Raw genomic sequence first — 14,820 nt, 5'->3', positions numbered from 1 at the left:
GGATGTTCTGGCCCAGTCGTCATCATCCTAACCTTCTAAGTTGGGAATTTTGGTTCATATGGGGAAGTGCTCAAATGCAACCCTTCGTCACCTGAATTTGCACTCGGGTCCTGCCTGTGAGCTTCCCATAATAGGTCTCTGATTGGCCAGAATGCTGGGCTTGATGGCCATTCTTCTTATCTTAGTTTAAGCTGGTACAACCAAGGAAGAATTTTACCTAGCAGTGGACAAACTTTCTTCAGTTCGATTTAGAAATGGGTCACCCATTACGAATACGTTTGAAGAAGTCGGGGACCAGGGGGAGGACTTACTGAGATGATTCTTCAACATCAACTTCGTTGGACTGGTCATGTTGTGCGGATGCCTGATTATCGTCTTCCAAAGCAACTACTCTATTCTGAACTTAAAAATGGAAAGCGTAATGCTGGTGGTCAACAAAAGAGGTTTAAAGACTCTCTCAAGGCAAATCTTTTAAAATGTAGCATAAACACCAACAACTGGGAAACACTGGCCTGCGAGAGCTCCAGTTGGAGAACAGCCTTTACCAAAGATGTCATTACAGACTCACTATTAAAAATGTGTTTATGGAAGACAATCTTACTCAGCTACGAGTGATCGCCAAAGAAGATTACATTGGTTTAAAATTACCTTTCTATTTTATCCAAATTTCAGGCACTAATCTAGCTCAAACACACCTTTCCAAACACCCATAAAATAATATTTTTAAGGCTCTCGTGAGAAAGCCTGGAACTCCCCCGTTTTCTATTCTGAACTGGAGAACTTTGGGGGTGATAAAGCACACCTTATATTTGACAAGCTGCCAAGATGTGTGTTTTTGAGCCAGGCATTGCAAAACATGGCGACATCATTGGATTGACTTTGCTCTACCCTGCTTATCTAGGGGACCTCCAGACCGTTACTGTTTTGTTGGTGGGATTCAATTGCATACCAGCAAATCCAGTAAAATTAAGTGTATATGGCATTTTTGCATAACAAACCCACTTCCAAAAGAATCTGGATTTTCTGCAGAAAGGAAAGTGATGAGAAGATGCACAGGAAAGTGTGGGGTAGAAATTGATTAGTGCAAAGTTGCACAACCTGCCTTCAAAATAAATCAGAATGAATGTTCAATAAGCAGCCAACACTGTATAGCCTACCCCTTGCAAACCTGGTGCAAAGAAATCAGGATGAATGTTCAATAAGCACGTTGATGGAAATCACCCTGGTCTTTCAAATGACCACACTCCTAAGGGAGTTTACATTATCATAAGCTGAGATTCCCTCTTTAGTAGACTGCAATGGTGCATTTAAAATTCAAATGGGATTCATTCACAGAAACCCATAAAAGGTTGTCTACCAGTGCAAGATGCCTATTTCCTAAATGAAGGGGATTGGCAGACCCAAGTAACCACTTAGTTATCCTGGGAATGGAGCACTTAATTCTATATGCTAATTGGATGGGTGATAATGAGGATAGAGTGGCCTAGTCTATATTCACTGGGGTATTGCCTTGGCTGTAAGAGAAAAAATAAGAGGAGGAGGAGGAGGAGGAGGAGGAGGAGGAAGCTTCTTATAGGTTGAGAGTTGTCTTGGCAAAAAATGGGATCTTTGCAGAGCTCAAGTGTGCAAAGCAAGACAGACATTCTCTACTGGTGTTACAGCTGAGCTAAATATAGCACAGAGAGAGAGAGAACATTTAAACAAATAGAAGGCGGGTTTGGAGACTAGAAGGAAAGATGGAAGATACCATGTTTAGGGTTAGAAAGCAATTTTCTTTCAGACTTCTCGTTGGACTGACCCCTCTGCTCCCCTCCACCTCAGCTTCCTATGCAGTCGATTTCCGTTCAGTTTAGGAAAAACAAAGATAATTCAGAATCCTCACAAAGAAAAGGTCAGATCTGTAACTTACATAAATTCTGTACATGTATTTTTCCTTTATTTTGTTTGCACTAACCATCGCCTCATTGGCTGGGGCAAAGAATTATGTAGGACAAAAGTGGTTAAAATCGTTAACCAAAGAAGGAGAGGGCGGTAGGTTAGGAGCAAAGCAGGCGCTTTGCTCAATTAGCCACACCCATTAATTACAGTGGGTCTAACATTCGATACAACATTAACCTAAGTTCACTAATTTTAATGGCTCTGCTCTGAGTAAAAGTTAGTTGTCTACAACCCACGACTGCCTCAGAGTTAATCTTCAATTAGTGACCAGATTGGGAAAGACCCGTCTGAGGCAATGAAGGGCTAGCTGTAGATTAGCAAGACTAGGGTTGCCATATTCCCCAAAAGTGAAAATCCGGACAAAGTTCTTGGGCTTTTTTGCGAAACATCTCTCCACCAAAATTAAGTTTTTGGGATTTTTAAAAATCCGCCTGGACGCCAATTTCAAAGCCCGATTCCTGGACGTATGGCAGCCGTAAGGAAGACACAATGTCAGACTAGACTGTCCAACAATCTTACATAATAAATTATTATTTGCTTATTACATTCGCTTACCACCTTTTCCTTCATGGAGCTCAAGGTGGCAAACATGGTTTTTTCTCTCCCCATTTTCTCCTGACAATGAAGTGACCCGGACCCTGAGATCCTCATCTGAGGTCTTTCTTCATGTGCATCCTCCATGAGAGATCCAGAGTATGGAAACAGGAGAAGGGGCCTTTATGGAATGCTCTCCCCAAGAAGGCTCGCCTGATGCCATCATTACTTATCTTTAGACTATACTTATCTATAACCAGGCCTGTTGGAAGTGGGGTGGTGGTGATGTTTTTAAGTATTTCTTGTTTTACCCTTGGCTTTCATGTATCTATGTGGGGAGGTTGTCTGTCTGCCTGTTTGGTTCAGGTAAGTAGCTGTGTTGGTCTGACACAGTCAATATAGATAGATAGATAGATAGATAGATAGATAGATAGATAGATGATAGATAGATAGATGATAGATAGATAGATAGATGATAGATGATAGATGATAGATAGATAGATAGATAGATAGATAGATAGATAGATAGATGATAGATAGATAGATGATAGATAGATAGATAGATAGATAGATAGATAGATAGATAGATAGATGATAGATATAGATAGATAGATAGATAGATAGATAGATGATAGATAGATGATAGATGATAGATACATGATAGATACATGATAGATAGATGATAGATAGATAGATGATAGATAGATAGATAGATAGAGATAGATAGATAGATAGATAGATAGATAGATAGATAGATAGATGATAGATAGATAGATAGATGATAGATGATAGATGATAGATGATAGATGATAGATGATAGATAGATAGATAGATAGATATAGATGATAGATAGATGATAGATAGATAGATAGATGATAGATAGATAGATAGATAGATAGATATAGATAGAGATAGATGATAGATAGATAGATAGATGATAGATAGATAATAGATAGATAATTGTCCAGTTGCACCTTAGAGACCAACTAAGTTTGTTCTTGGTAGAAGCTTTTGTGTGCATGCTCACTTTGGTATCTGAAGAAGTGTGCATGCACACAGAAGCTTATACCAAGAACAAACTTAGTTGGTCTCTAAGGTATATATTTTGCCTGTTTGGTTGTAAGTCACTTTGGGTTGCTCTGGGCAAGATAAAGCAAGTAACAAATTCAATAAATAATAATAACAACAACCACCCTGTGAGATATGTTAGGCTGAGAGGCAGAGACTGGCCCAAGCTTTGTGGCTGAGTGGGGATTTGAATCACGGACTCCCAAGTCCTAGTCCAACACTCTAGCTGTTTCTCCACACGGGCTCTCGGCATGTTCCTATGCATTAAAGCACACACAGTGGTACCTCTGGTTATGTACTTAATTCGTTCCGGAGGTCCGTTCTTAACCTGAAACTGTTCTTAACCTGAAGCACCACTTTAGCTAATGGGGCCTCCTTCTGCTGCCACGCCGCCGGAGCACAATTTCTGTTCTCATCCTGAAGCAAAGTTCTTAACCAGAGGTAATATTTCTGGGTTAGTGGAGTCTGTAACCTGAAGCGTCTGTAACCTGAAGCGTATGTAACCTGAGGTAGCACTGTACCTGATGATGGCCTTGACAGCAAATCGAACAACTGTGGAAAGCAGGAACAACGGTGTGACCAGGATGTGGAAGAGTGACAACGACGCGAAGGCCTGGGCTGTAGTTGGTGGTTCCTCTTTAATATACGTGTATGTCACAAAGGTCTGTCATGTCAGGAAAAAGAGGGTGTTGGTTATGTTGCTTCGTGCAGAACAAGCGAGGCAAAGAATGTGTGAGATGGAAGGAGGGGGTTGTAATGCAATGCTCTTTGCATTTTAATGACAAACTATCTAATTTGGATAGATGGTTTTGGAACCAATTTTGGAACCATTTTGGAACCAATACGCAAAGTGAAACCAAATTCTGTTCCTCAGGGATTCGCACTTCTCTGAATTTTGCACCCTATTTATGCAACCAAAAGTGTATAAAAATGAGGGTCCTCTGAATCCAGTTTGTAAATCTGGATCGGACCCGATCCTGTCTTGACTGATCTGGACCCCTTCCGATCCATCCCAGGCTCTTTGATTTAGTTTATTTATTTATTTCATGAAATTTATAGACCGTGGAGAAAAGCAACAACTCAGAAGAGGGTTTAGGGAACAGATAAAATAATATTGTCACTTTAAAAACCGCAACAATTATTTAAGACCTACAGGAAGTCAAAACCACAGTAGAGTAGACTGAAACAAACTAAAACTCATGCAAGTTTTCTAAACATCTGGGTAGGCTTGCCAAATTAAAATATCTTCAGCAGGCTCTGAAAAGAATGAAGTGAAGGCAGCTGCCTGATATCAACAGGCAAGGAGTTCTCAGGGCTATTAAGTGAGATGCAAGTACCATGGTTTCCAACTTGGGGCACACGCCCCACAGTGGGGCAATTTGATTTTTAATGGGGGCAATTCGAGAATGAGTTATTTACAGTTAATGGCCTTTTAGGCTTCCTCCACATTAATAGTTCACTTTTTGAATAATAAAAATTATATGTCACGGGTGGGGGTGGATCAGGATTTTAGAGATGCTTAGGTGGGGCATGGCCCAAAAAAAGGTTGGGTACCACTGTGTAAGTATCCTAAACAGGTAAATAGGTGTCCTGTTGCCACTGCTGCTGCTCCTGGACCACTGATACAAATACAGTGGTACCTTGGTCTTCAAACATCTTGGTTCTCAAACGCCGAAAACCCAGAAGCAAGTGTTCTGATTTTTGAACGTTTTTCGGAAACTGAACGTCCAATGCAGCTATCAGCTATTGTTTCTGGGGCACCTGCACCGATCAAAAGCTGTGTCTTGCTTTTCAAACATTTCAGAAGTCAAACAGACTTCCAGAATGGATTAAGTTTGGCACTTTTGTTTTTGCAATTTATTTTGTGTTTTTGTTTTTGAGGCTTTTTCAGTTAATTTGTTTTTGTGACTGTGTGGAACCCAGTTCAGCTACTGATTGATTGATTGATTGATTGATTGATTGATTGATTGATTGTGTGGCTGCAGAAATGGATAAAAGCCCTCCATCCAAACAATGACTATCATGCAGGTATGAAAAGTATTGAATTTTAATTATTATCATCTACAATACTGTCATTTATTTTATAGTACAGTACATTGATTATTGCTTTCACTTTATGGATCAATGATCTTGTTAGATAGTAAAATTCATGTTAAATTGCTGTTTTAGGGGTTGTTTTTAAAAGTCTGGAAGGGATTAATCCATTTTGCATTACTTTCTATGGGAAAGTGCGCCTTGGTTTTGGAACACTTTGGTTTTGGAACGGATTAAGTTTGAGAACCAAGGTACCACTGTAGAAATACTGGTAGGAGGTGTGCTTGGCAACACTTATCCCAGCCCTCACATGGCTTGAGAATATTTTTGGAGGTTTTCCATTTTCTTCCAAGCAATTTCAGAAAAATCCTGAGCTAATCTCAGGACAGTATTGTGTGGTAAGTGATTTGTCATCTCTAGTTAGAATCTTTCTCCATAAGTTGTTGTTGTTGACGATGATGTTTTACATCTGGGAACATTCAAGCGGACATCTGCCCTGCTGTCTGAAATAATACAATCTACTCTACCACCTCAAAAATCTAGCACTTCATTCTTCTGTATGTCTACAGCTAATTTAAAAGTTTGCTTAATAAACCACCCAACATTCACACCCCCCAAAAAAAACCTAATTCTTACCGCAAGAACAGCTGCAATTGGTATAGCTGCATTCATAAAAACTGTGGAAACAAGCACAACCATGAATTATATACAGCAACATTTGTCAATGTCTGAACTATACTATAGATGTTTGCCTTAAGATTATTTCCTGCCTGGACAACTCCATAATTGGAGGTTGGGGGGGTGGAGCTTTTCCTGTCAAATGAAAACATACTTGGAAATATTATGGTTTGTGTATTTTACTGAGCTGGGGAACATATTCCCGAAAGAATTGACGGGTTGTATTGCACAGTTAAGAACGTTGGCTTGGTGGGGAAAAGGGAATTATTTAAATTGCTGAGGTTATGCTAACCTAAATCAAAGGCCATTAAAAAAATAAACAAACTCTGCTATATCAGCTGCCCATAGATGCTGCGTGTGATTGTTAATGTAAACTAATGGATGTCAACAACCTAAGGAAGGTTAGAAGATTATTTGGAGAGATCTTGTCGTGTTTGTCCCAGGGTATGAGAAAGGGAACAGGAGGTCAGGAAATCATTCCCCCTCGGCCAAGTTTCATAAACTTGCAAGCTTCACAAGGCTTTTTTTTCCATCTTGGAAGACAAAGAAAACGTAGAGATGCTGGAAGCTCATCTTGTGGGAAACGGGACCTGCTCTGCTGCGTGTGATCTCTCTTCCGTCTCTCTGCTAAGGCTGGGAATGGAGAGGTGACTGAATCCTGGGAATGGCCAGAGGGAGAAAGACAATTGCCACTGAAGGCCCTGGGGATAGACTTCCCAGTCTTGTAAAATCAGGGTCATGTGAAGCCACATGCAGGAAGTATGATAATTCAATCATCTGTCTTGGAGCTCCCTAATCAGCTAAAATAATAATAATGTTTAACTGGCGGACCTAAAACTAGGAATGACCACCAATTATGATGAATGTCAGTCAAAGGGCGCTACTGAAATCATGGCCTGCATGTTGGCTTCCCACAAACATCTGGGTGGTCGCTGTGGAAAGCAGGATACTGGACTAGAAGGGTCTTTTTTGATCTCATCCAGCTGGGTTACTTTGCAACATTTCACAGATGACAACAGAGTCTCTGGAGGCTTGCAACCTCCAGAGCAATTTGGTGCAGGTCTGTGTTGAAGGTGCCCATGGACGTGGGCAGTTTTTGTGGCAGGTGCTGCCTCTAATGGCTCTATAAGACCATGAGAAGAGCCCGCTTTTTGAAGCCGGAGATCTATCTATTCCAGCATCATGTTATCACAGTGGCCAACCAGGTGCCTCTGGGTGGCTTGCAAGAAGGTTCGGGGTGTTTACAGCACTCTTCCCACCTGTGATTTTCAGCTACTGGTATTCAGAGACATGTGGCTTCCAACACTGGAGGTAAAATATAGCCCTTGTGGCTAGTAACCACTCTTTAAAAGCCAGCTCCATCTGGTACACCGGCTGAGACCCTACCTGCCTGCCCACTGTCTCACCAGAGTGGTACATCCTCTGGTTATCTCCCACTTGGACTACTGCAATGTGCTATACGTGGGGCTACCTTTGAAGGTGACCCAGAAATCACAACTACTCCAGAATGCGGCAGCTAGACTGGTGACTGGGAGCGACCACCGAGACTATATAACATCGGTCTTGAAAGACCTACATTGGCTCCCAGTACGTTTGCAAGCACAATTCAAAGTGTTAGTGCTGACCTTTAAAGCCCTAAATGGCCTCGGCCCAGTATACCTGAAGGAGTGTCCCCACCTCTATCATTCAGCCCAGACACTGAGGTCCAGCTCTGTGGGCCTTCTGGCAGTTCCCTCAAGGCAAGAAGTGAGGTTACAAGGGAACAAGACAGAGGACCTTATCGGTAGTGGCACCTACCCTATGAAACACCCTCCCACCAGTTGTCAAGGAAATAAACAATTATACAACCTTCTGAAGACATCTGAAGACAGCCCTGTATAGGGAATTTTAATGTTTTATTATGTTTTTGTATATGCCGGGAGCAGCCCAGAGTGGCTGGGGCAACCCAGTTAGATTAGCGGCGTACAAATAATAGAACGTTGTTGTTGTTGTTGTTGTTGTTGATAGCCATCACTACTGCTAATGGGAACAACTTCCATAGTTTAACAAATAACATAACTGGCAACCTGTTCTATCCACTCAAACAATAAGATAGGGCAACATTTAAGTATGCCATGCTCTCTCTCTCTATATATATGTATATATATGTGTGTGTATATATATGTGTGTGTGTATTTACTGCTGTGACTTTTGCATTTTATAGCATATGTGGCATGTGTGTGCTTTTAAAATAGCATTTATTTCAATTTGTGTGCAGCTGTTTTTGCGTTTGTCTTTGGATAAAAAGGGAGGAGGATCAAACAACGAGATGGTGGCCTTCCTTCCAGCCAGCCTGCCACACTCAAGAATACATACTTACTGGAGAGAGATGTGTACAGAGCAAAGGTTTTGAGGCTCGTAAGCTCCTTCACCCTCGTTTCTTCTACGCTTCTGCAGAATATGTGCTCCCAGGCGTACAGCTTTAAAAGCTTGATCCCTTTCAGTATTTCATTGGTTTTCTTCAGCCTCTCTGTGGAGTAATCCTTTCCATCGATTGAAAATGGAGGGAGAAAAGGGGGAAAGAGCATTAAACCACCCATATAAAGAAATGCAAATAAATAATAAATAATATTTTAGCAAACTATGGATCTTGCCAAACTGCAAAGTGAGGCCACAGGGTAGAGAGGGGAGAGACTGAGAGCCCGTAATGTGTCGCTGATCCTCAAAACCATGGTTTGAAGATCAGCTGAAACATCAGGAGCTGCCACATTTTCAAATCAGTTCAATAGTTTTTGATGCAAGAATTATGGTACAGTCAAACCTTGGTTGTCGAACGTAATCCAATCCGGAAGCCTGTTCAGCTTCCGAAAATGTTCACCAACTGAGACACGGCTTCTGATTGGTTGCAGGAGCTTCCTGCACTCAAGCGAAAGCCGCGTCAGACGTTCAGCTTCCAAAAAACATTTGAAAACCAGAGCATTTACTTCTGGGTTTTCGGCATTCGGGAGCTGAAACGTTCCAAATGGAGGCGTTTGTGAGCCAAGGTTTGACTATAGTCAGTTATATCGCTGTTCCTTTGGTTGATCTGAAACCAGGAAGTGCCCATCTAAACAAAGATGATAATAATAATAATGCTATTATTTATTATTTATACTCCGCCCATCTGGCTGAGTTTCCCCAGCCACTCTGTTAAGCAACATAGAGCCATAGAGTTGTAGAGTTGGAAGGTCCCCATGGTCATCGAGCCTAACCTCCTGCAATGTAGGAAGCTTTTGCCCAACCTGGGGCTCAAACTCTTGACCTTGAGGTTAAGAGTCTCATGCTCTGCTGACTGAGCTACGTCCAAGAGCGTACAGTAGCCAGGCACAGAACTCCAGTGTGTTACCACTCCAGTCGCGTGCTTTAAATAGCTGCCAAGTCTCATGTGTGGAAAAACAACTTACAAGCGTGCTCTTCTGAGCCTCGGCCAACTTTGTCGCTATGAAATATTGTATTGGAGCCAGCAATACAATGACAGCAGCGCCGACCAAGGCACTCTGGCCAAGTAAGTTGTAGAGCAGGATCACCCCCATGATAATCTACAAAAAAAGGGAGGGTAGAGGGAGAGAAGACTTAGGAAACATTGCCAGTTCTGTAGTTCATTGCACAAACCTGTATGAGATGATCTAAAGGTGAAGCTGCCAAATTCAAAATATGCTGCATAATGCTTAACTGTAAAGGCTGTGTAACAAAGGCTACTAAGTTATACTAAGTCAGACACGGGTGGCGCTGTGGTCTAAACCACTGAGCCTCTTGGGCTTGCCGATCAGAAGGTCGGCGGTTCAAATCCCCGCGATGGGGTGAGTTCCCGTTGCTCTGTCCCAGCTCCTGCCAACCTAGCAGTTTGAAAGCATGCCAGTGCAAGTAGATAAATAGGTACTGCTGTGGCAGGAAGGTAAACAACGTTTCCATGAGCTCTGCTTTCCGTCACGGTGTTCCATTGTGCCAGAAGTGGTTTAGTCCTGCTAGCCACATGACCCAGAAAGCTGTCTGCGGACAAACACCAGCTCCCTCGGTCTGAAAGCAAGATGAGCGCCACAATCCCATAGTCGCCTTTGACTGGACTTAACAGTCCAGGGGTCCTTTACCTTTCTACCTTACCTTACTAATGCATGTTTTCGAGGTTACCAGCTTGAGTTTGACCAAACTGTGGGAAGTAGTGGAGGACAGAGGTGCCTGGCGTGCTCTGGTCCATAGGGTCACGAAGAGTCGGACACGACTAAACAACTAAACAACAACAACAACAACTAATGCATGTTCACTCCATACATTTAAAGCACTATGATACCGCTTTAAATAGTCATGGCTTCCTCCAGAGGATTCTGGGAGCTGAAGTTTGTTTAAGGGTGCTGAGAGCTGTTAGGTCTTTGTCCCCTCCACCCAGAGCTACGATTCCCCAGATTCCCTGTAAAGAGGGATTTATTGTTAGGCTACTCTGGCAATTGCAGTTCTACGAGGGGAATAGGGGCTCAAAACAACTCTCAGCACCCTTCAGTGTAGTGTAGTGTACAGTGTAGTGTAGTGGTTAAGAGCTGTAGATTCGTAATCTGGGGAACCGGGTTCGATTCCCTGCTCCTCCACCTGCAACTGCTGGGTGACCTTGGGCCAGTCACACTTCTCTGAAGTCTCTCAGCCCCACTCACCTCACAGAGTGTTTGTTGTGGGGGAGGAAGGGAAAGGAGAATGTTAGCCGCTTTGAGACTCCTTAGGGTAGTGATAAAGCGGGATATCAAATCCAAACTCTTCTACTTCTTCTTCTTCACATAAGACAGCTCCCAGAATTCTTTGGGGGAAGCCATGACAGATTTAAGTGGTGTCGTAGTGTTTTGAATGTATGGGGTAAACATGGCTGTAGTATTGATTACCCTGCCTTGTGGTGGCTATCTGAGATCTCTGGCAGAGGAGGTTTCCCCCCACCCTGCTACCTGAAATTAGGGTAGCGGGGGGGGGATTCAGGGCAGAGGGGAAACCTGTGGCCCTCCAGCTGTTTTGGGGTTCCTACTCCATCTACCCCCAAGCCAGCATGGCCAAAGGATAACTGCAATGCACTTTGTGTGGGGCTCCCCTTGCACTTGATCTGGAAACCTCAAACCTCAGCTAATGCAGAATGCTGCAGCACAGTTGCTGACAGGAGCGACGCCCTCTCAGCATGTAACATCTCTGCTCAGAGATCTACACTGGTTACCAATTTCTCACTGGGATAACTGCAAAGTTTTCTCGCATCCGCTAGCATGTTTAACAGCTGCATAGTAAAACTGCAGGAAGCTCTCAACAGCTTGGGACTAGTTTACTTGCAAGATTGCCTTACACCATTTGCAGTAAATCATTCGTTTAGTGTGGCGGCAGCTACACTTTGGAACTCCCTGCCATTTGACACCAGACAGATGCCTTTGCAGCACCTGCTTAAGACATTTTTGCCTAGGCAGCCTATCCAGACGCATAGGTGCTGATGTCTCTTTAATCTCTTTTCAGTTTTCTGTTGGTTTTAATCGTTTTTTTTTAAATGTTTTCAATTACTTGGTTTCAACTAAATAAAAAAATTGTCCAGTAGCACCTTAGAGACCAACTATGTTTGTTCTTGGTATAAGCTTTTGTGTGCATGCATACTTCTTCAGATTTTTTTGGTTTAAACTATTATTATTTATCATTTTAATGATCCAGATTCAACCTTCCCTGTCCGCCAGTACAAGGGCTGTTGTGCTAGCCTAAGGGGCAATAATGGGATGCGGGTAGCGCTGTGGGTTAAACCACAGAGCCTAGGACTTGCCAATCAGAAGGTTGGCGGTTCGAATCCCCATGACGGGGTGAGCTCCCATTGCTCGGTCCCTGCTCCTGCCAACCTAGCAGTTCGAAAGCACATCAAAGTGCAAGTAGATAAATAGGTACCACTCTGGCGGGAAGGTAAACGGCGTTTCCATGCGCTGCTCTGGTTTGCCAGAAGCGGCTTAGTCATGCTGGCCACATGACCCGGAAGCTGTACGCCGGCTCCCTTGGCCAATAAAGCCAGATGAGCGTCGCAACCCCAGAGTCGGCCATGACTGGACCTAAATGGTCAGGGGTCCCTTTACCTTTAAGGGGCAATAATAACAGTTGTGCAATATGAAACCAAGTGCAATGGTTGCGCTAGCAGAAGCAGGATGTGCAACCTGTTGCGAGGACCATGCTAGCTCCTGGCACATTCTCTTGTGCAAACCATTCCACCAGCACAGGTAGTACACTGCTAAAGGACTTTAACATAGCACTGCATTTAATTCCTCCCAGTATTTCTTGTAAGCAGCCCAGATGTTTCGTTACAATCAAGCAGTATACGAATTTTGCCAAATCCAAATAAAGAGTCGTTCGTGCATGATGAGAGTTGTAGACAAGCAACATCTGGAGGGGCGTGGGAATCTCACCCTCTGCTTTAACTGGTGATGCCAAGAATTGAACCCAGAAGCACCTCCATCCATCCATGTGCTCCAACCCTGAGCTTTGCTCCCTCCCTTAAGGCTCCATCATTCTTTAAGATTCAGTAAAGTTGTGTGTGGGGTTTTTGCAATGAATGAAATGAAATCTGTTGCGTCTTCCAAAAATCAGTCCCTTACTTCGATGCTCTACCTGAACGGGCATAGCCCATAGGTTGGGACACAGGAAAAGGAACCACATCAATTGATTAGTTTCAATGGCGACCAAGTTATTGATCTGTCCCAGAGTCATCTCTCCCATGGACAAGTTGGATGTGGAAAGTCTCAGCATCTTATTATAGATCATTGCCTGTGGAAAGAAGCGGGGCAAAATGTTGGTGGGTGGTATACATTCCTTTTCTTTAAATTGTTATTATTTGTTTGCATATTTAATGAAGGAAAAAAGGAGGAGAAAAACATTTAAGACCATAAAGTGAAAAAAATAGTATATAAATGATACTGAGATGTCAGGGACCGTACTGAGGAGGAATGGTGGGAGCCACCCCTTCCCCCTGATCCTGATCCTGAATCTTCCCAGGAGCGGGAGGACAGTATAGATTTAGAACAGTGGTTTGCAGAGGGACATAGTTCAGAAGGCAGAAGCTGGGAACTACTGGATGGGGAACAGCCAGCAGAAGAAACACCGGAAGAGAGAGAGTTAACAGATTCACAGTCTCTAGATAGCATCCACCTCCCTTCTCCAAAGTCTCGAAGAGCTCAGAATGTGTCAGAACAGAAAGCACAGAGGGTACAAGCTCAGATTACAAAACGTAGGAGTGACGTGGATTAATAGGGACAGAGGGGGGAGTATCCCTTAATTGGGAGCACCGCCATTTCTAGGAGACGGGTTCTTTGTTCTCTCACTGTGATTAGTAAAGATTCTAACTGGTAAGGCGTTCCTTTCATTTGATCTCTTTTCTACTGCCACAGGGGGAGAAAGCCGATTCCCCAAAGCCTGATGTGAGACTAACAACAACAACAAAAAGACCATCATCAATTCACAATCCAAATACAATAACTATCAGTTTTGTATTTAGTTAAATGTGTAAGTAGAAAGAAGCCCTCCAAATGTCCAGAGAAATATCCACACAAAATTGAAATATGTTCAAATGTAGCAAGGGCTGCCTGCAATAGATAGTGGGTATTGCTGTATAAGTCTCTTAGCAACCATAAGGGCTCATAAAATCCGCTTTTGACGTCCTCCCATTAATCCCCATACTACAGGAATAAAAGTTCATGATCCCTAGGGATGTGCTCCACGAGGAGCTGGCTCGAGGCCCGAGGCCCTTGGCAGACCAACTCTACGCTACAAAGATGTCTGCAAACAAGACATGAACGTTGGCAACATCAACTTCGCTGTTTGGGTATCTCTTGCAGATGACCACAGCACCTGGAGGCAGTCAGATGGTGTATCCATATCAGTGACCAGAGGAGGAATCAGAGGCAGATTTGGGGAGTGCTGCTGGTTCGGTCATACTAGGCGTGGAACATTGGGGGCGCTGAAGGGAGCGCCGTAACTCTGCTTTAGGATGGAACATGAGAGACAGGGGGTGTCGAATTTCGACATCATTTGCGGGTGGGGAGAAACTTTCCCTCAGCATCAATGTGTAGGGGGCAAATGTCACAAGAATCTGGGAGGGGGTTCATTACAGTCTGATGAATTGTGGGTAGTTTTTTGTACACCTCTTTCTTTCTTTTCTATCCAGAAAAATAAAAAAAAAGACTTGCCACTGCTTCAGGCCGAGGTTCCTCTCCTCAGAACAGCCTTGCAGCATTTCTGGGCCAGACTGAGCATGGGAACGATGTTTCGTTTTGATGCAGTGGCATTCCTACGGCCCAGGAATGTGACAGGGCTCCTCTGAAGAGGAAGTGCGCCAAAGCTTATAAAAAGAAAAAAGAAAAAAATACAACTACTCGCAGCCACCTCATAAAAACGTAAGTGAATCTGAAAGTAGTGCAAGTTACATTCTCTCATTGCTCCTGAAAGTCGACAATATCCCTCCCCCACAACCTTTGTGGGGGACAAAATGTTGTTTGAAGGTGGGGTGGCGGCTAAGGGATGTGAAGACTTCTGCCCAGGCCAATTTTAAAAACCTGATACCACTTG

General features: G+C 43.3%; 1 protein-coding gene across 6 annotated transcripts in view; it reads right to left on the bottom strand.

The window, feature by feature from the left end:
- ABCC9 (ATP binding cassette subfamily C member 9) overlaps window positions 1-14,820 on the bottom strand; it is an 89,751-nt gene that overhangs the window by 57,317 nt on the left and 17,614 nt on the right. For all 6 annotated transcript variants that reach the window (XM_077935309.1, XM_077935311.1, XM_077935308.1 and 3 more), the window contains exons 10-14: window positions 12,868-13,023; window positions 9,675-9,809; window positions 8,612-8,774; window positions 6,211-6,251; window positions 4,062-4,204 (exon numbers count right to left, since the gene is read on the bottom strand). In XM_077935309.1, coding sequence (XP_077791435.1) covers window positions 4,062-4,204; window positions 6,211-6,251; window positions 8,612-8,774; window positions 9,675-9,809; window positions 12,868-13,023 — 638 coding nt within the window. The remainder of the gene's footprint in view (window positions 1-4,061; window positions 4,205-6,210; window positions 6,252-8,611; window positions 8,775-9,674; window positions 9,810-12,867; window positions 13,024-14,820) is intronic.

Source organism: Podarcis muralis, chromosome 10 (assembly GCF_964188315.1).
Source record: "Podarcis muralis chromosome 10, rPodMur119.hap1.1, whole genome shotgun sequence".
NCBI classification, from domain to species: Eukaryota; Metazoa; Chordata; class Lepidosauria; order Squamata; family Lacertidae; genus Podarcis; species Podarcis muralis.
This window is presented reverse-complemented; position numbering and strand designations above follow the sequence as displayed.